Source organism: Sus scrofa, chromosome 2 (genome assembly GCF_000003025.6).
Source record: "Sus scrofa isolate TJ Tabasco breed Duroc chromosome 2, Sscrofa11.1, whole genome shotgun sequence".
Classification (NCBI taxonomy): Eukaryota; Metazoa; Chordata; class Mammalia; order Artiodactyla; family Suidae; genus Sus; species Sus scrofa.
In genome coordinates this window covers 70,795,522-70,813,384 of record NC_010444.4, presented here as the reverse complement: position 1 = coordinate 70,813,384, position 17,863 = coordinate 70,795,522, and the positions used below count along the sequence as shown (strand labels likewise).

Below are 17,863 nucleotides of genomic sequence, written 5' to 3'. Positions count from 1 at the left end.
TTCTAGCTGTAACCTCATATGGCAGAAGGGGCCAGGGGACCTTATAAGAGCATGAATCCCATTCATGAAGCCTCTGCCCCCATGACCTAATCGCTTCCCCAGAGGCCCTGTCTCTTAGTATCATGACATGGAGAGCATTAGGTTTCAACACAGGTTTTTTTCTGACCATATTTAATCATGTCAAGGTTCAGGCTGAACTTGATACTTGGACCCTATCAGAACTAAGTAATATTCCCCCCAAGGTATGACCTCATACATAGGTCCACTTGGGCTGGACAGCTGATTGTAGTCTGTGGGGAGCTGCAGCTGCTGCTTGTTATGTTGGATGTGAAGGGTTACAGAGGGTCTTCCCTTTCCAATCTGAGTGGCAGCTGACATGGGGTACCATCACAGGGACTCCCACCTCAAAGTCTAGCAAGGTGCCAAGCTCCCTTGCCACCTTCCCCTGATCCACTTTTCTCCTTCCTGGTCTCTGTGGTTGAGGGGGTGAGGCCTGGGAGAAGCGAGGTGACCCCAGAGATTCTTCTGAGTGTTTGATTGTGGCTGTAATGTGTGTGCCCATTAGAAGACAAGAAACCAGAATCGCTTTAAAGGAAGGGCTTTATGTGGTCTGTGTACGTGGTCAGACAGGACCCCAGGCAGTTCCGTGATGGCCACGCTGGGATGCTGGGCTGGTGTGTTGTTCTGGGTCCCCACACCAGCAGGCGTTATTGTTCCCGGGGCAGTGGTTGGTTCTCCAGAGGATCTGTTGAGGAAGAGTGACTTCTTCAGTGACCCTTGCCCCATAAGCAGATAGCCCCTGGGGGAATGGGATGAGACCTTACCCCTCTGAGGCAATGTATCCCTTCCAGTCCACCCAGAGTATCTACGTACCCCAGAAATCGACATCATCGTATACCTCTGTTTCCCTGGTGGAGAGCACAGTTGGGTCAGCAAGGGTCACCCTGACCCATGACAACCCCCACCCATCAGGGCCAGTACTCACAGGGGCAGGAGAGCTGTTCTGGGCACGTAGCCATCTGTGAAGAGAGAGCAGGGATGGTGAGTTCTCTCTTCCTGATGGTGACCCATCCTCCAGGGCTGCCTGGGTTGAGCTCACTCACACTTGCCCTTGGTGTCCCGGCATAGCATCTCCTCCTTGCTGGTGAACTCAATCACCTCCAAGATCTCCCCACGCCGAATTCCCAGATGCTTGCCACCCCCACGTCGTGTTTTGGCATTGGGGTCAATCATCATCCTAGTCAGAATCACGATCTCCCCCTCAAACTGGGGAGGAAGAGGTTAGTGTTTTCGCCTGTGCTGCCACCCAGAGACTCCCCGGCTGCTTTCTAAGGATGGAATTCACTGGGCCTTGGTCAACCGGAGCTGAGCCCAGCCCTCCCAGGACTCTTGCTTTGCGTGGGGTTCATACCTTGAACTTCTTCCGGAACTCCCGCTCAGCTTTCTCTGCCTTCCGGATCTGCTTCAGGGACTTTAGGTCCTCGGGTGGTGACTGCTGTTGCTGGGGCGCCTTCTTCCTGAGCCCCTCAAGGAATTGGGTGCTTGTGAGCAAGATGTGCTTCTGGGAGACACCCCTTTACTGTCCTCCCAGGGCTCAGCCCCGCCCTGCCCCACTCCCTTTGCCCTGTGGTACCTGGGCTCTGGGTCTTGTGGCCTCTTGGGGGATTGCTGGGTAGACAGCACTTCATCTGGGACAGTCAGAATGCCGACTTAGGGCAGGGCCCCTTGGTTTGGTCTTTTGACCTACTGGCTTGATCTTTCCTGTGTTAATTCTCATGACAGGGGGTAGGGGAGTGGGCAGTGGGGGCCCTCCCCTCCCCTTTCCCCAGGCCTTTCTCATGGGTTGTGAGTTCTCTTTCATTTTCTTAACTCCTATCACATGTTAGGTGTGGGAGAAACTGTTTATCCCTCATGTCAACTCTATTGATGACTGTCATCCCAACTTGCTCAGGATGAAGTAAGGGTTCAGAGAGGTAAGAGAGTCTGCCCAAGGTCACCCAGCTGTTAAAGGTAGAGGCAGGATTTATCTGTGAGCTTTTGATACTGTTTCACTCCTGCCTGGTAGAGGAGGTAAGGTTTTGGGAATTGTGATGTGGGTCAAAAAAATAAGTCAGGAAGAAAAAACCCATTTTCTAGAAAACAAAGGTCCACCTCTGGAAGGAGCTGTTGGGAGGGGTTTCTTGGGTTGGCTTGGCTGATAATGAGACTCTGGACTGTACAGGTCTCCTGGGTGAGGCAAATAGCCAGCTTTCCAGGTATGAGCCCTGCTCGCCCAGGGTCTGGCTTACAGTGAGACCCTCATGAACCCCAGGTGAGTGAAGGATCCAGAACCTGAAGCCACCAGCTTTTTGCAGTCCTTTCTGGATAACTGGACCTTTCAGGCCAGCAGAAGCTCCCCTCGGACTGCCTGATGGGTATTTGCATGGCACGCTCCCACCCCTCCAGGTGCTGTGCTGGATGGCCTCCACCCACCGTCCCCCCCCAGAACACTCCCTCTCAAGCTCCTCTTATCTCTCCCAGATATTCACTCAGCTGGGAGCTGGGAGTGGACTTGACTTCACCCTAGAGCCCCTACAAACCTGCCGCAGCTGGAGAGCTCAGGGCAGGGCAGACCCTGGTGTGCCCATGTCCCCAGCCTCCTGGCAGTGAGATCCTGAGCTATCTGCCCTCAGGTCCTGGGAAAGAACTGGGCCGGACCCCTCCAGAGGATCTGTTCAGGGAGCCTCTAGTGGAGCTGCCACTGCTCTGAGTGAGGCATGGGGGGGAAGCCCAGAGTTCCTTCCAGTTGGGGACAGACTTGAAAAAGGCAAAGCAGCCCTTGGGACAATCCATACCACCAGTGAGCTCTACTCAGTGTCTGGAGAAGGGAGAGGAGGTCTAGGGAAGCTCGTGGTATCTAATGGCGATCTCGAACAACTGGCATGAGATGGGGAGATGGTTGCCCAGTGTCTAGGATGGTGGGCAAAGGTAGGGATGTGCCCAGTCTGGGGTTGGGGGTGAGCCATGCCTGCAAGGCTGCTGGAAGTGGAGTGGCCAGAGGTACTCCTGCCACACATCCACATCCCCAAGCGTGGCCCGAGCCACAGATCCTCGCTGGGGCGGAAGCAGGAGGGGCCCTGTCAGGAAGCTCTTTGCTAATCCGGGTGTTGCAAGCAGCCCCTGGGGAAAGCCTAGGAGAAGCAGCAGGGGCCTGGGAAGGAGTAACAGCTGTTGAGGCAGCAGACTTTGAGGAGAGGGCTGGTGGGGAAGGAGCAATAGTATCCAAAAGGCACCCTTGCAGGAGACCCAAAGACAGGGCAGGGAAGCAGCCTGGGAGCAGAGGGCTGGGCTACCATGTACTGGCCGTGTGAGCTCTTGGGGCAAGTCACTTCTTGTGTCCTCTAGCTTCCACTTCTGTAGTATGGGCATGACCCCACCTCGGGGGTCGTGCACATTCTGGCAAAGTGCTGGCACAGGAGCCATTTTTGTTTGTACATGAGGTTGCTGAATGCATTATCCTCACAGCTACGGCTGAGTGGCCTCCGTTCTGCTCTCCAGGAGCAGAGGCTCAGAAGAAAAGAGAAGGGTCCAGAGTGCAGAGAGTTGCCTGGGACTGCAGACCCAGGGTCTGTCACAGCCTGTCTCCAGCCTGTGCCTCTGATCTCAGGCTCAAGTCCTACACGTCCCTCAGGCATCTCCTCCAAGACCACAGATCTAAGATGGGTCCTGATGCCTATCTTACTCTGTACCCAGGTGCAGGCTCAAAATTTGGGCCCCATCCCTGTCATGAACTCTCTTGCTCTTGTCCTTGGTGATACACCACCAAGTCCTCTTGCTCCTTTTTGCCTGATTCTTCCACTGCTCTCCATGTCTCCTGCCACCGCCCTGGGACACACCCCTGCCCTGCCATACCACACCATGGTCTGTCTGCTGGCCTCTGGGCTGCCCTTCCCCACCCTGTTCCACCCATCAGGAGCTGGCCTGACCTTTCTGAAATCAGGCGCACCTTTCTGCTCTCTCCCTGGCACTATCCTTTCAGTCCATCAAGGATATGGATTGTCACTGGGCCTCACACGGGCAACATGGCAGAAAATGCCCTTGTGATGTCTGTTCCCCAGGTGCCTTGGCAGACTGGTCTGGCTAAGGGCCAGGCCCTGTCACCAACATACCCCTGCCCTTGGTGCTGGGTCTGTAGTCATCTGTGGACTCCACGTCATCGTATAGCTCGTAGACTTCATCTGGGTTCCTGCAGTGGGGCGGGGGGGGGGTGTCTTATCTGAGATGAGGGCCTCTTCCAGCCCCATGACCTGTGCCCCTGCCCCCGACTCCCCACACTCACTGTGGGATGTCTGCAGGCTGTCGAACCTGGAAGCGGATCCCAGCAGAAGGGCTTCTTGGCAGAGCTGTGGAGAGAGGAGGGCAGCAGGGAGGGAGGTGGGCCCTGCCGGGGAACTTCTGCCCCCACTTTTTGCCTGGGCTGCCCTGACCCACCTGTGTCTGCTGCTGAGGTTCTCCAAAAGCTCTGGATGGTTCTGGGGCCCGGGGGCAGTGGGGGCTTGGCTGGAGGAGGACCCAGGCTGCTGATAGGGGGCAGAGGCCTCCGCCGGGGTGGATGGCCAGGTTTGAAGCCCAGCCTTGACCCAACACTGCGGGTGAGAGCTGATCTCTGCTGCCTGGCTCCAAACCCTGGGCTGAGCGGGAACCGAGAGCTAGAGCCCGCAACTGCTGTGGGCAGTGAGCTCTCTGAAACCGAGCCAGGAAGTGGGGGCTTTCTAGGGAGGTCACCGAGGAACTCAGCCTGTGGGAGCTTCTTGGGCAGAAGAGTGGCCTCAGGCTGCGAGAACTTGCGGGGGTGCCCCTGGCACTCGGGCTGCAGAAACTTCTGGGGGAGCAGGTTGAACTCAGGCTCTGAGGATGTCCTGGGGAGGCCACCCAGCTCAGGCTGTGGGGGCTTCTTGGAGAGCGCTTTGAATTCAGACTGCCTCGGCCTCTTGGGAAACACACTGACTTCGGGCTCTGAGGACGTCCTGGTGAGGTTGCCAAACTCAGGCTGCAGGGGCTTCTTGGGGAGGTCACTCAGCTGAGGCAGTGGGATCTTTCTGGGAAATGTACTGAAGTCTGGCTGCAAGGAGTGGGGGTGGGGCTCACTGGACTCGGGCCTTGAAGGGGGTGCCTGAGGGGCCTCAGTGAACTCGATCTGTGGCAGGGACTTCTTAGGGTGGCCGCTGACCTCAGAAAGCCCCTGCTTTCTGAGGTTTGCACTGACCTCAGGCTGCGGGGGCTTCTTGAGAAGGATACTGAAGTTGGGCTGTGAGGAGTGGGGGTGGGGCTCGCTACACTCAGGCTTTGAGGGGGGCGTTGGAGGGACCTCACTGGACTCAGGCTCCAGCAGGGACTTCTTAGGGAGGCCACTGACCTGAGGCTGTGGGGGCTTTCTGGGGACCACAGAGAACTCAGGCTGCGGGGGCCTCTTGGGAAAGGTACTGAACTCAGGCTGCAAGGGCTTCAGGGTAGCCTCATTGGGCTCTGGCTGCTGGAACTTCCTGGGGAACTTGGCTTCTGCAGAGGGTCTGGGGGTGTTGCTGAGCTCAGGCTGTGGGAGCTTCTGAGGGGCCTCCCCGACCTCAGGCTTCGGAGGCTTCCTGGGGAACAGAGTGGCCTCAAGTTGTGGGAACTTCTTGAACTTGAGTTCACTGGACTCAAGTTTGGAGGGCTTCTTGGGCAGATCAGTGAACTCGGGCTGCAGGGGCTTCTTGGAGTGCTCGCCTAGCTCAGGCTGCGGGAACTTTTTGAGGAGTTTGTTGAACTCAGGCTTTGGGGGTTTTTTGGGGTGTTCGCTGGTCTCAGACTGAGAGGCCTGGAACTTTGCTTGAAGGCTCCGAAAGTCCTGATGACTCCCCTAGGGGACACAGAGTCAGGCAGGGACTCATACATCCATGTGGAGAGATGGACGTGGGGACATGGGGACATGGTCACAGACACACACCACCTTTCCCTGACTCCTTTGCAGTCAGCTCCCCTTCCCCACCTTCTTCCCTTGGCCCTCTTCTCTGTGGGCTGAAGACGCCCATGCTTTTGTCTCCCGTGGGTCCCAGGCTCTGCTAAACTCCTACACTCTTCTGACCTCTCCACTTAGGCCTGGAATGTGTGCACCCAACCTTGCCCCACCCAGGACACAAGCTCCTGGTGCCCCGGCAGCCTGCTGCTCCCACAGCCCTCCCCTTCAGTCAGTGGAGCCTCCTCGAGCCCCTCCTTTCCTCCCCAGGCTTTTCTTTTTTCTTTTTTTTTTTTTTTTTTTTTGGCTTTTTAGGACCACATATGTGGCATATGGAAGTTCCCAGGAGTTGTAGATGCTGGCCTACACCACAGCCACAGCCACACGGGATCTGAGCCACATCTGCGACCCACACCACAGCTCACGGCAATGCTGGATCCCCAACCCACTGAGTGAGGCCGGGGCTCGAACCTGTATCCTCATGGATCCTAGTTGGGTTGGTTAACCGCTGAGCCATGAAGGGAACTCTAGGCTCTTCTTTCTTTTTTTTCTTTTTCTTTCTTTCTTTTTTTTTTTTGTTTTTTTGTTTTTTTGAGGGCTGCACCTGCAGCATATGGAGGTTCCCAGGCTAGGGGTCAAATCGGAGCTGAAGCCTGCAGGCCTACACCACAGCCATGGCAACTCTGAATCCGAACTGCGTCTGCAACCTACACCACAGCTCTCAGCAAGGTCAGATCCTTAACCCACTGAGCAAGGCCAGGGATCGAACCTGCAACCTCAGGGTTCCTAGTCAGGTTGTTTGTGCTGCACCATGATGGGAACTCCAGGCCCTTCTTTTCTAATTTCAAAATACATTTGGAATCCAACCTCTTCTTAGCGCCTGCGCTACTGTCCTGGGCCAGAGGAAGCCGCCTGGGGGAGGCACCTTCCCCCGTGGCCTGAATTATTTAATAGGCTCCTCCTTGGTCTCCTGCCTGCCTCTGGCACCCCCATCCCTGGCCCGTCAGCTGACAGCAGCCAGAGGAGGCCTGTTAACCTTAAGTCAGTTTGTGCCCTTCTGCTCAAAATCGGGCAGAGTTCCTTCATTTCCCTGCAATAAAAGCTAAAGATGTCACGAAGGCCCGAATCTTAGATCCTACCTCCCCTATTTAGTCACTGCCTTAGCCTCCCTCCCCCCAGTCTCAGGCCCCTGCCTGGGACACTCCCCACCGCAAGGGCTTCCTCCTCCTCCTCCAGGTCTCTGCTCCCAAGTTCCTTATTAGAGAGGCCTTCCTCCCAGACCACTTGAGTTGAAAAAAAGAAACTCAGCACCCTCTTTCCCAGCACCCTCCATCCTCCCCAACCTGGCTTACTGTCCTCTTAGTAATTGCCATCCTCTATCATTCAATTTATTTTACTCAATAAATCGTGGAATGGAGTGACCTCAAGCTGTGGGAACTCCTTGGAAAATTCACTAGACTCAAGTTTGGAGGGCTTCTTGGGCAGATCAGTGAACTCGGGTTGCAGGGGTTTCTTGGGGTGCTTGACTGCTACGTTTGGGGTAGGTTTTTTTTTATTTTGGGAGGTACCTCTACTCCCCCTTCCCCCAGTGCCTGTGGAACACCACTGCCAAGAGGGCAGCAACTTGTCCCATGCGTTGCGGTCCTCCCAGTGCCTGGCACACAGTAAAGATGCTCAGGAACTCTTGAAATAAAGAACATTGAGGACACACAGAGACGGGCACATACTCAGCCACGTCCATTCAGACCATCACGTTCTCATGCAGACGCACACAGAGTAACCCTGAGAAGCCTGGAGGCAAATGTGGGCACAGGACCTCACTGTCCTAGATGCCGAGGACCAGCGGCAGGCCCCCTGGGCACAGGCGTGACCATGGCTGGCACACCAAGTCAGCTCCAGGTACTGTCTGGACCCACCTCTCACCACCAATCCCAAACACAGGAGACCCACAGGTAAGGCCAGGCCTGCTCTGACGGACAAATTCTCCCGGAGATGGCCCTGCCCCAGGCCCCCAAGCCTGGCTCCACCTGGGGTCTAGGAGCTTGGGGCAGGGGAAGGGCAGCACCTCTTGGACGTGGCTCCGCCTGCGCCTCACTGTCCCCCAGCCCAGAGAACAAAGATAGGTGGTGATTCCTGTCGGGAGGCCTTTCGTGAAAGCCCCCAACCCCGGCGGGTTGGGGCAAGGCTCCCTCTGTGACCCCCGGGGCCAGAGAAGTCCAAGTCAGCAGGTCATGCCTTGGGGGATGGCTGGGGAGCGGGGGTGGCCGGCAGCGGGTGCATGACCCACTTTGTCACCCACAGGAAGCCCTTCCTGCTTACCCTGGCTGCCTGTGACCAGGTTGCTGTTCATGCTGACCTGGGGGGTGGGGTGTTGTCTGGGCAGGCCCCCAGTTCCCCTTATAGTCACAGTCTCAGCGGGCCACAGGCCCCTCAGCGCCTGAGCTGTCCCAGAGGTGGGTCCTGACTCCTTCCCATTTCTGGCGTTCGTGTCAGTCATTCCCGCGCCCCGGACAGATCGTCTGCCCCTCTGCCGCCCCCGCTTTTGGAATGTGCCCGCCAGTGTCCACCTGTGGCATCCCTTGCCTCCAGCTGGCCAGTGGGGGACATTCCCAGGGCTTGGAGACTCACCATGGCTGCAGGTGGGTGACGGGCCACGGGGCAAGTGGGATCCAAGCCAGAGCCACCGCCCTCAGGAAGTGACTGCAGCTTCTGCTCCATGGGCCCCGGGCCCCACGGGGTGGGGTCTGCTGGCCAGGCGGGGAGGGCAGAGGAAGGAGAGGAGGCGGGGACAGCCTTGGCCCTTCCTCAGATCCCGTCCCCCTCCCTCCCGCCCCATGCCCTGCTGTGTGCTGACTTCCCGACTCCCTGTGCCAGACCTTGAGGACCTTCTGCCAACAGAGGCAGGCCAAGGCCAAGTCCAGCCAGGGCCTCCGTCGGGGTGGGCGTGGGGGTGGGGGGCGGCCAGTTCTCCGTGGAGCAGGAACATGGTCAGCTCTGGGCTGGGAGAGCCAGCAGCCAAGCGAGTCTGCTGTGTGAGGCCCGCCTACTGACTCTTGTTGCCTCAATCCCCCTTCCTCATTTCAACACTTCCCTTTGGTCCAATTTGCAGCTCTGAGCAGGACTTCCTTGTTACGGGAGAGATGTAACACTGGCCGAGGGCCTGGCCAGGATGGCAGATTTGGTGGAGTTGGGGGGTGGGCGGTGTCCAAGGCCTTTCCTCTGGGAGAGGGAGGGAGTCTGAGGACCACCCCTAGGCTCCCAGAGGATAAGGGAGGGAGGACAATGGGGATGGTTGGGAGGCCAGCGAAGAGGGGGTGAAGGTGGGCAAGACCAGCCCTCTCAGGGTCAGGCCCCGCCAGACCAGGGTAACCCTGACAGCCATGCTCAGTGACTGGGGCTCAGAGAGAAAAGGAGGAAACACCCAAGGAGAAACTTCTATATTGGAGTCGCTAGAGGAGGATACAGAAAGACAGAAGCTGGAGTCTGTGGGTGGTTCAGTGGGTTAAGGATCTGGCGTTGTCACTGCAACAGCTCAGGTCACTGCTATGGCGTGGGTTTGATCCCTGGCCCTGGAACTCCCACATGCCGCAGGTGCAGCCAAAACAAACAAACAAAACCACCAGAAGACAGAAGCTCCCAGCAATTCTGACTTAATTGGCCTGGGGTGTGGCCTGAGTTAACACACCTTCAGGGTGATTCTAACGTGCAGCTGAGAAGCAAGACCCCCTTAAAGTGTAGGCTGTGCCTCAGGTCAGAGGTGGCACCTCACCTCGGATTCTGAAACATCCAGGGGGATGCCCATACTGCTGGTCCGAGGATCACATCTAGAGAAGCAAGAACAGAGAAGTTTCCAGAAGGATCCAGATGAGACAGGGACAGAGGCTGGATGTTGCATTCTTAGCAGATGCCCTTCATTCACCTGTGCCTCGAAAACCACAGGCAGCCACCTCTGCCAATATGTCTGCTTTAAGAGTACAGCTCAGGGGTTCTGGAGCCTCTGCAGCTATGTGTCCCTGTTCCTGCACCAACAGACATGCACCCTGGGTCACGTTCCCAGATGTGGGTTCCCCTCACATCTGGAACAGGAGGCTTGGGAGGCTGGGATGACAAGGTCTGGGTGCTGGAGCAGCTCAGCCTGTTTAACTTGAACCTACAGTTTCGGGTCACCCTGGCCCCTGGGGCAGCTGTGCAAGGTGGGTGGCGCTAGCGTGCACTCATTCATTCTCCCTTCAGACTGGCACTCCTGGGCGCCCTCTGCTGGGTGGAGCTGGGGCCCTAAGAGGACTCCGCTTTCAGGTATTCTGGAGTTGGGGTGGGGGACACTCTGTAGGGGTCATGGCTTGGTTGGCCAGAGGGAGGTCAGGGGCTTCAGGAGCCCAGAGGGGACAGTGGGAGCAGTAAGACTTCCCAGGCAAGCAGACAAAAGCTGGACATGAGTTGGGAGAGGGTGAGGGTTGGAAGGAGTTTTCAGAGTGACCCTGCTCCCTAGGCCTCAAGGTGATTTCAGCTTCTAGAGAAGGCAGTGAGGGGCCGAAGGGGGCCCATGGACCCACTGTACCTATAGGAGGGGCTGTGGCATCTACATGAGTGATGGGATTTGGGGGAGGTACCTGGACAAAGATGTTGGTTCTCTTGGTCTCTCTGGAAAGATCCTAATAGACTGGGAAGTGATGTTGCCTGGATCTGGGGGTGGCTGAGTGAGGGGCTCGATGGGGAGAACTCCTGGGGGCTGGGAATATCCTGGTACCCTGGAGATGGAACAACAGCCCTGTCCCTGGAGACACAGGAAAGGGTGGGCCTAGGGACATATTTCCAAGGGTGTCTAGGGTCCCTGGGAGCGTAGGAAGAGAAGAGAGTACCCTTTGGGCCTCGCTGCTTGGGTTTTCTCCTCAGTGGTACCCGTGCTCAGCTTCCATGGTGGTGCAGAAGCAGTGCGACTTGGAACTGAGCCTGGCTAGGCTGAAGGCTCCATCAGCTTACCCTCCTAGCCTCGCTTTCTCTATCTGTAAAGTGGGCCCTTGACCCACCTCCTTCCCAGGTTCTTGAGAGAGTCCCAGGCAGCCACAGGCTTGGTGGCTGGAGGGATATGAATGAACCACTTGCAAATGTTTCCCAAGCCTTCCACCACCCCTTCCTTTTTTTTTTTTTTTTGGCCACGGCCTGCAGTGGCTTGATGTGGGATCTGGGTTCCCAGGCTAGGGACTGAACCCGGGCTGCAGTGGTGCAAGCGCTGAGTTCTAACCACCAGAACCACCAGGGACCTCCCATCTCCCCACACTTCTTTGGATCCTCACAAGAACTCATCATGCACATTATGACACCCATTTTAAGGACTAGGAAAGTGAGACGCAGAGAGGTTGAATCTTCCCCAGATCATACGGTTGTGGTTTCAAGGCTTCTGGCTGAGAAGGGGGGAACTCAAGGGGGGCCTGGAAGGGCTGGTGGAGTAGACACCTGGCCCGAGCCACCTGAGCCTCAGCTGCAACCCCATCGAGGACACCAAAGCCCTGAAGCCCCTTGTGCCCTTGTGAGGCCAAGGGCAGTGGGGCAGGCAGGCGGGCAGACTGGCCCCTTGGTCGAGGTGGGCCAGGTTCTAAGGGCTCCAAAACCTCCCTACTGCCCTTCCCAGGAGAATCTGAAGGGCTTTTGGAACTTGGAACTGTTGACCTTTGATGAGACATTACAGCTGCACTAGGAGCAGGTGTTTGAGCCATTATCCCAGTTCAGCTACCTGGACGGCTTTGATGCTGGGGACCCTGTCTGACTCTGAGTCTGAGGCCAACACACAGGGGAATGAGGATTCTGAGGACTGGGGGAGGATGGTGAGGGAGGGCAAGGAGGAGATGGGAGGGTGGTGTGGGAGGGATGGGGCCTGGGGACTCCACCCAGGGGGTGACTAGTGTCTTGTTGGCTGCAGATACTGAGGTTGAAGAGGTGGCAGATGACAACTCTGGTAGCTTGGAAGACGGAGGAGGTAAGAAGGGAAGCGGGAAGGGATGGGGACCTGGTCCTTGGGTTCTGGCTCATAGGATGTTTATGTTCCCTAGGAAAAGGAGGAGGAGGGAGATGGTTCAAGATGAGGGCCTTGTGGGCCATGAGAACAGGCTCCTCATCCAAAGAGCTGTGGGGAGCCATTGAAGGGTACCAGGTAGGGGAGGGGCACAAATGGAAGAGACCCCTGATTCCAGGGGTGTTGCAGACTGGGGGAAGGGCAAGAGAGGTTGCCTCCTGTGCTCCAGGACTAGGCGAGGGTTGAGGCCTGGGCTAAGGGATCGCAGGGCTGGAAGGGGGCAAGATGCACAAGGTATAACTACGTCTTGAAGGATGACTGCCAACAAGATGTCAGACTTCCAGACTCAGGAGGCTTTGACCCATGGGGTTCTGGTGACAGCAGTATGGTACTAGATTTTGAACCCTGGCCCCAGCCTGACTTCTTAAGAAGGAAAGGAAGAAAAAAACCTATTTGTCAGAAGGGTGTGCAGGAAGGGAGCCCAGGCTCTCCAGGGCTGGCCTTGACTCACCCTTCTCAGGGCTAGGGCAGGGGGAGAAGCGGAAGTGGGCAACCAGAGGGAGTCAGGGGAGGACAGCAAGAAGGATGATGATGAGGCCTGAGCCCTGGGCTGCCATGGAATGTCCAGATCTGGGGACCCTGCCACCTCCCTGAGAGTCAGCATTGTCCTGAGGATCTGGGAAGCTCCATCTGGGCCAGCTTCCCAGCCTGTGCCCCCAACTCCTGGGACTTTTAAAATAAAACCAGAAACCTCCATCTCCTCTGATTTCTGGAAGTGAAGGAACAAGATAGAGAGCCACCTACAGCTATCCTAGTGTTGAAGTGACAGGGGAAGTGGGACATAGGTAGGTTGTCAGGGGAGACCTGCCCCCTCCCCCGGTTGGGTGTGCCCCAGGACGGCTCGATTGACTCACTACGCATTGCAGGGGCAAGGGACCCAGACACAGCACAGGCTGGCTCAACTGCCTCCTTTATTGTTCCCCCATCCCGGCCATCTCAAGGCTCCCCCGACCCCACCGAAAATTACAAAACTACCCACTCTCCCCACCCCCCAACGCAGCGGGGTTCAGAGCGGCGAGAATACTGGACACTCCCCCTCTGACAGCAGCGGCGACACCTGGCGCGCAAGCGGGGCCGGGTCTGGGTGGGGCAGAGGGGTCGCCTGAGCCTCGGCCCCGCCTCTCGCCCCAGGGGCCCCGCCCTCCCCACACGCGCGCTCCCGGGCCTTACCCGCCGGCGCGTCGGGGCGCGGCTGCCCCGGCGCGGGGGCCGCGGGGCGGTGGTCTTCCAGGTGTAGTGTCATGGCGGCCCGCGAGGCCGTGGAGAAGGCGCACTGCATGCAGGAGTAGCGGCCGCGCGTGTGCTCCCACAAGATGCGGCTCGGGGCCGCGTGCCCTGCGGGCAGGCGGGATCTGGTCAGCCCCCGGCCCTGGGCGAGGGCGGGTCGGACCTTTCCCCGCCTCCCCATCAGCTCCCGGGCGCCCGGGGCCTGCCCTGGCCTGGCTGATCCGTTTTTCCTGGGCGTCTCCCCAGGTATTTGAGGGCATTAAACTTGATTTATTCGCGTCCCCTTCTCCCATCCTCTGAACCAACGTAGGGAGGAAAGACTCGGGAACCGGGCGCGAGTTTTACACGGAAACGCCGGCGCAGATGAAGGAGCAGGGGCCGTAATTTTCAAAGCAAAATCCTGTATTTCAGGGGTGACATTTCCGGCCACCTGGAAAAGGGTTGGGCACCGCTGCCTCCTAACATCCCTTAGGCCCCGCAGGGCGCAGGAAAGAAATCCCCTACACCCTCCCGCGTGGTCACCTGCACGCACCTGAGGGCGCGTCGGAGCCGCCCTGGGGTCTTCGCGGGCTGCCGCCTGCACCTGCAATAAATGGGCGGGTCAAGGTCAGAAGTCAGAATGAGCCCTGCCCACCCTTCAGGCGGCCCTGCACCCACACTCACCTTGGCTTTTTTTCCACACGGCGGCGCTGGAGGCGGGCGGCCCGGGAGCGGCGGCCAGGAAGGGGCGCAGGCGTGGGGGACTCAGGCCAAAGGGCGCGGGGTTCAAGTAGGGCAGGAAGGGCCCGGTAGGGGCAGGGGCAGGGGCAGGGGTCGTGAACGGCTCGAGCAACGGGAACTGCAGTCCCGGCGCCGACGCAGCGTCGGACTCCGGGGGGCGCTCCGGCACTGGCGGCTCCTTGTCGAGGGCGGGGGGTGGTGGCGGGGCTGGGCTCTGCGCATGCTCGGCGCAAACATGCAGATGCTTGAAGAGCGAGCGATGCGTGCGGAAGCGCAGGAGGCAGTTCTCACACCTGGGGGCGGCGGAGGGTTGGGCTGGGTCTCCAGGGAGACAAGGGAGCCTGGGCCCAAAAATAATAGATTCCCCCATCTGTGGGGGAGGAGTCTGCCCTAAGCGTCCTCCTACTGGGTCGCGATTCCCCCGGGTCAGAGGCCGGGGAAGATGAGGAAGGAGTCTCAATTTTCACTTAGGTGATCAGTTCTCCTCTTGGGAGGTAGAAGGACAGGGCAGAGGGGCTCCTGTATGTCTGTCCCCCCTTCTAAGCTCCGCCCTCCCGATCCCTGGAACTTGCTCTAGCAACCAGTCTCTCTTCTGGGCAGGTAAGGTAAGGGTTAGGCTTGCCCTAGGTTACCTCCACCTCCCGACCCAGCCCCCTTGATGAAGGGAGAAAAGCCTGGAGCCCAGGTAGTGGCTGAAAAAATCAGCGGTGGGGGGAACTGCGTGGGGCCTGGTCACCAACCACCAGCAGAGGTCTGGGTGGACAGAGTCTCACTTGAAGTAGCGATTGGGTTTGTAGTGCAGCTTGCCGTGTGCCACCAGCTCCTGCATGCTGGGGAAAGTCTCAGTGCAGCTCAGGGCAGAACAGCGGAAGAGCTTGCCTGGCAGGGCAGGGATGAAGGATAGGAGTGGAGAGGAGTGGCCAAGACTAGTCAGGAGGCTCTGCCTGCCTGCTGCCCTAACCTGACTCCCCACCACCTACCCTGGCCCTACCTTCCAGGGACTGTGTGGGTGGGCAGTGGGTACGCAGATGCTGTGCCAGGTCTCGAACGCTGGGGAAACTCAGACAGCAGCCAGGGCTGGAGCAGGGTATCTGCTTCCCTGCAGGATGCACAAAAAGGAGGGGTTGTCACTGTCCCTTTTCCATCCATGCTGTCCAGGGCATTTATGGGACTGGAATTACCCTATGGTTTCTTACTGGGGCCTTTACCCTCTGCCTCCCCCACTAGTGGGTAGGGCCTAAACTGCCAGAGGGTAGGAGCTGAGTTGCCTGGCTCCTCACTGTATCCACAGCCTGGCATACATTTGGTGCTCAGTGACTGGCGATTCCCTCTAGATGGGCCCCAAGTCTGGAGATATTCTGTATTCTTCACTCCTATTGTTCCAGGAGTGATTCCCCCAGAAGGCTTCTACACAGGTCACCTGGTGGTGGGCGTCGTCTGGGAGGCCGCAGGTCCTCACTCTTTCCGGAGACAGTGCTGATCGGGCCAACGCTGGGTCCAGGGCCAGGATGGCCACTGTCTGGGGCTGGGGAGGCACGCTGCTGGGTCCCTCCAGACCCTCCACGTTCCCACACCGGGGGTGTGGCTGCCTGGTCAGAGGCTGGCTCCTCCCCCATGGAAGAGGAGGTGGCTACAGCAGCCATAACTGGGGACAGCACCTCCTTGTCGGTCTCACTGGAGCTGGACTCTGCAGTGGCCGGCATGTCTGGGCTGGGCCCTGAGGGTTCCTCCTCCTGGTGGAAGGAAGAGGTGGGGAGAACCCCTCTGGGCCCAGGGTCTGCTTGGGCCAGCCAGGGGCACCCCTCCACCCCACCAAGACCACTAGGCATTCCTGAAGCAGCCAATGTCCCAGAGACATCACCCAGTCAGCCGCCATCCTAAGGAGTCACCATAAATGGAGGGCAGGGGGTGAGGGTGGATTTGGCTCCTGCCTCCTGTGCCCCCATTCTCTGGGAGGGAGCCAAGTTGTCCCAAATGTATAAGGGGGTACCTGTTCAGGAATCACCCATATGAAAGAAGCATGCCTTAGACCCTAACCTGGAAAGGTGGGAGGCCCGCCCAGGGGAAGGGAGTGGAGAAAGATGGGGCTCTGAACAGGGTGCGACTAAGAAGATGCTGGAGGGACCACAAAAGGCCAAGTAGATTTTTGAGGAAGGAAATATATCTATCAGCCGGGCTCGAGATATGCAGGTGAACTGGAGGTGCTGGGCTGGGGGGGGGGGGGGCGACTGTATAAAGATCAGGGGCGGTGCCCGAGAGCTGTGGGCGTGGCCCAGTAGAAGCCAGACCCGGAAGTAGGGGGTAGGGTGCGCCCCTAGTGACAGCCAGCGGCGAGCGAGTGCCCGGATGTGGGGGCGGGGTCGGCCGTAGGCTGTGAGCGCTACCGGGCGGCTTCCCGCCAGTCCCCGCTGGCTCGCCGCGTCCGCGTCCCCGTCGCCGCGCTCACCATCCTCGCCCCGATTCTGCCTCCTGTTCCCTCGGCTCCGACAGCTCCAGCTAAAGCTGCACTGATTCCTTCGGTGGCCGCAGGCTCGTGCTCACGTCAGCGCCATTTTTCCGCCTTCCAGATCTCGCGAGAACGGAGGCGGGGCCTGCTGGCTGTGCCCTGCGAGGGGGCGGGGCCTGACACCCGGGTTTTCCTTTGAAAGCCGAAGTAGGGCCGGCGTGGATTTGCAAGCCGAGGACGGTTCTATCGGGCAGATTTAGCACAGTCTGTGCGCAGAGATATGGGATTAAAAGCTTCCTGGGCCTCAGTTTTCTCTGCAAAATGAGCATCTTCATTCTCTCACGTACCGTCACCATACCTCGAAGGGGGATAAAAAACGGTTTTCTTTTTCAAAGATGTCGTGTTTGGTGAGCCGCCTCTTCGTAAGGAAATTGACAGTGGCCGTCAAATTTTTCAGTGCGCTTAGTTCTGAAGTTGGAATGGGTCCGTTGAGATAGCCAAGGACGGGAAGCAAGCTAACCGTCCTCAGGAAGACGTATGGAGAGCCCTGGATGTACTGGTGTGGAATGAATCACCTAACCCAAACTCCATTCCTTGAGTGCCTACAGTTTGCTAGGCACTGGGGACCCAAAAATGAACAGAACAGACCAACATCCCAGTTACCAGGGGCCGCTCACGTTTTAATATGGGGAAACAATGAATCAACAAATGCAGAAAACCATCTTATATTAAGGAAACACCTTCATATAGAAAGGAAAACCCCCCAGAAGGTTGTGTGTCAAGCTTCTCTGTGAGGTGACATCTGAGCTGTCACCTGATGGTCAAAAAAGAGTGAGCCAGTAGAAGGTCTGGGGACCATAGCGCTCTGAAAAGAATGGAAAGCTGGTGCATGTGGCTTGAGTTGGGGAGGAACAAATCTTGTCTTTTTCAAGAAACAGTGAGGCTATCAGCGCATTGCTGGAGCAGAGTGGAGGCAGCGAGTGGAGGTCAGAAAATGGACAGGAGTTCCATCGTGGCTTAGTGGTTAATGAACGCAACTAGTATTCATGAAGACGCAGGTTCGATCCCTGGCCTTGCTCAGTGGGCTAGGGATCCAACGTTGCCCTGAGCTACGGTGTAGGTTGCAGACATGGCTTGGATCCTGTGTGGCTGTGGCCAGCGGCTAGAGCGCCGATTAGACCCCTAGCCTGGGAACTTCCATATGCTGCAGGTGCAGCCCTAAGAAGCAAAAATAAATAAATAAATAAATAACAGGAAAGAAAATGGACATGGACAAGGTGCAAGGAGGGTCATGAAGGGCCCTTGCGAACTGTAGAAAGAGGAATGTGGTCTATATTCTAGGCATGAATTTTTTTTTTTTTTTTTTTTTTTTTTGTCTTTTTGCTATTTCTTGGGCCGCTCTCGCAGCATATGGAGGTTGCCAGGC

General features: G+C 57.7%; 2 protein-coding genes and 1 long non-coding RNA gene across 7 annotated transcripts; 1 reads left to right on the top strand and 2 right to left on the bottom strand.

The window, feature by feature from the left end:
• Positions 526-10,293, bottom strand: PRAM1 (PML-RARA regulated adaptor molecule 1). 4 transcript variants are annotated; one of them, XM_021083888.1, is made up of 10 exons: positions 8,603-9,728; positions 4,471-5,878; positions 4,319-4,382; positions 4,149-4,225; positions 1,634-1,688; positions 1,412-1,517; positions 1,104-1,266; positions 986-1,019; positions 874-908; positions 583-745 (listed from the first exon to the last, which is right to left on the bottom strand). In XM_021083888.1, exons 1-10 carry the CDS (start codon positions 8,690-8,692, stop codon positions 708-710), a joined length of 2,070 nt encoding a protein of 689 aa, XP_020939547.1. In that variant the 5' UTR covers positions 8,693-9,728; the 3' UTR covers positions 583-707. The 4 variants fall into 4 exon arrangements, 3 of the variants coding, with proteins under 3 accessions (XP_020939546.1, XP_020939545.1, XP_020939547.1); XR_002341671.1 differs by having other exon boundaries at positions 585-745; positions 1,412-1,525; positions 8,603-9,730; XM_021083887.1 differs by lacking the exons at positions 874-908; positions 8,603-9,728 and adding an exon at positions 9,744-10,293 and having other exon boundaries at positions 526-745.
• Positions 6,710-12,738, top strand: LOC110259349. Its single transcript, XR_002341673.1, has 2 exons — positions 6,710-7,873; positions 11,892-12,738. It is a non-coding gene; the product is annotated as an uncharacterized LOC110259349 (long non-coding RNA).
• Positions 10,417-17,521, bottom strand: ZNF414 (zinc finger protein 414). 2 transcript variants are annotated; one of them, XM_021083890.1, is made up of 8 exons: positions 16,438-17,521; positions 15,412-15,724; positions 14,983-15,090; positions 14,765-14,870; positions 13,935-14,284; positions 13,804-13,854; positions 13,215-13,379; positions 10,417-10,722 (listed from the first exon to the last, which is right to left on the bottom strand). In XM_021083890.1, the coding sequence occupies exons 1-8, from the start codon at positions 16,438-16,440 to the stop codon at positions 10,478-10,480; spliced, it is 1,341 nt and encodes a 446-aa protein (XP_020939549.1). In that variant the 5' UTR covers positions 16,441-17,521; the 3' UTR covers positions 10,417-10,477. The 2 variants fall into 2 exon arrangements, with proteins under 2 accessions (XP_020939549.1, XP_020939550.1); XM_021083891.1 differs by lacking the exon at positions 10,417-10,722 and adding an exon at positions 12,938-13,124 and having other exon boundaries at positions 16,438-17,518.

Bases quoted from the DNA above. Each gene is read 5' to 3' on its own strand.
- PRAM1 (XM_021083887.1), bottom strand. From the start codon at position 9,869: ATGCAACATCCAGCCTCTGTCCCTGTCTCATCTGGATCCTTCTGGAAA. The intron at 1,689-4,148 runs GTATGTTGGTGA...TGACTGTCCCAG, and splicing joins ACCCAGCACCAAGGGCAGGG to ATGAAGTGCTGTCTACCCAG. The intron at 1,267-1,411 runs GTATGAACCCCA...CTTCCTCCCCAG, and splicing joins AGTTCCGGAAGAAGTTCAAG to TTTGAGGGGGAGATCGTGAT.
- ZNF414 (XM_021083890.1), bottom strand. The intron at 14,871-14,982 runs GTAGGGCCAGGG...CTGCCCTGCCAG, and splicing joins ACCCACACAGTCCCTGGAAG to GCAAGCTCTTCCGCTGTTCT. The intron at 13,855-13,934 runs GTGAGTGTGGGT...CATTTATTGCAG, and splicing joins CGTGTGGAAAAAAAGCCAAG to GTGCAGGCGGCAGCCCGCGA.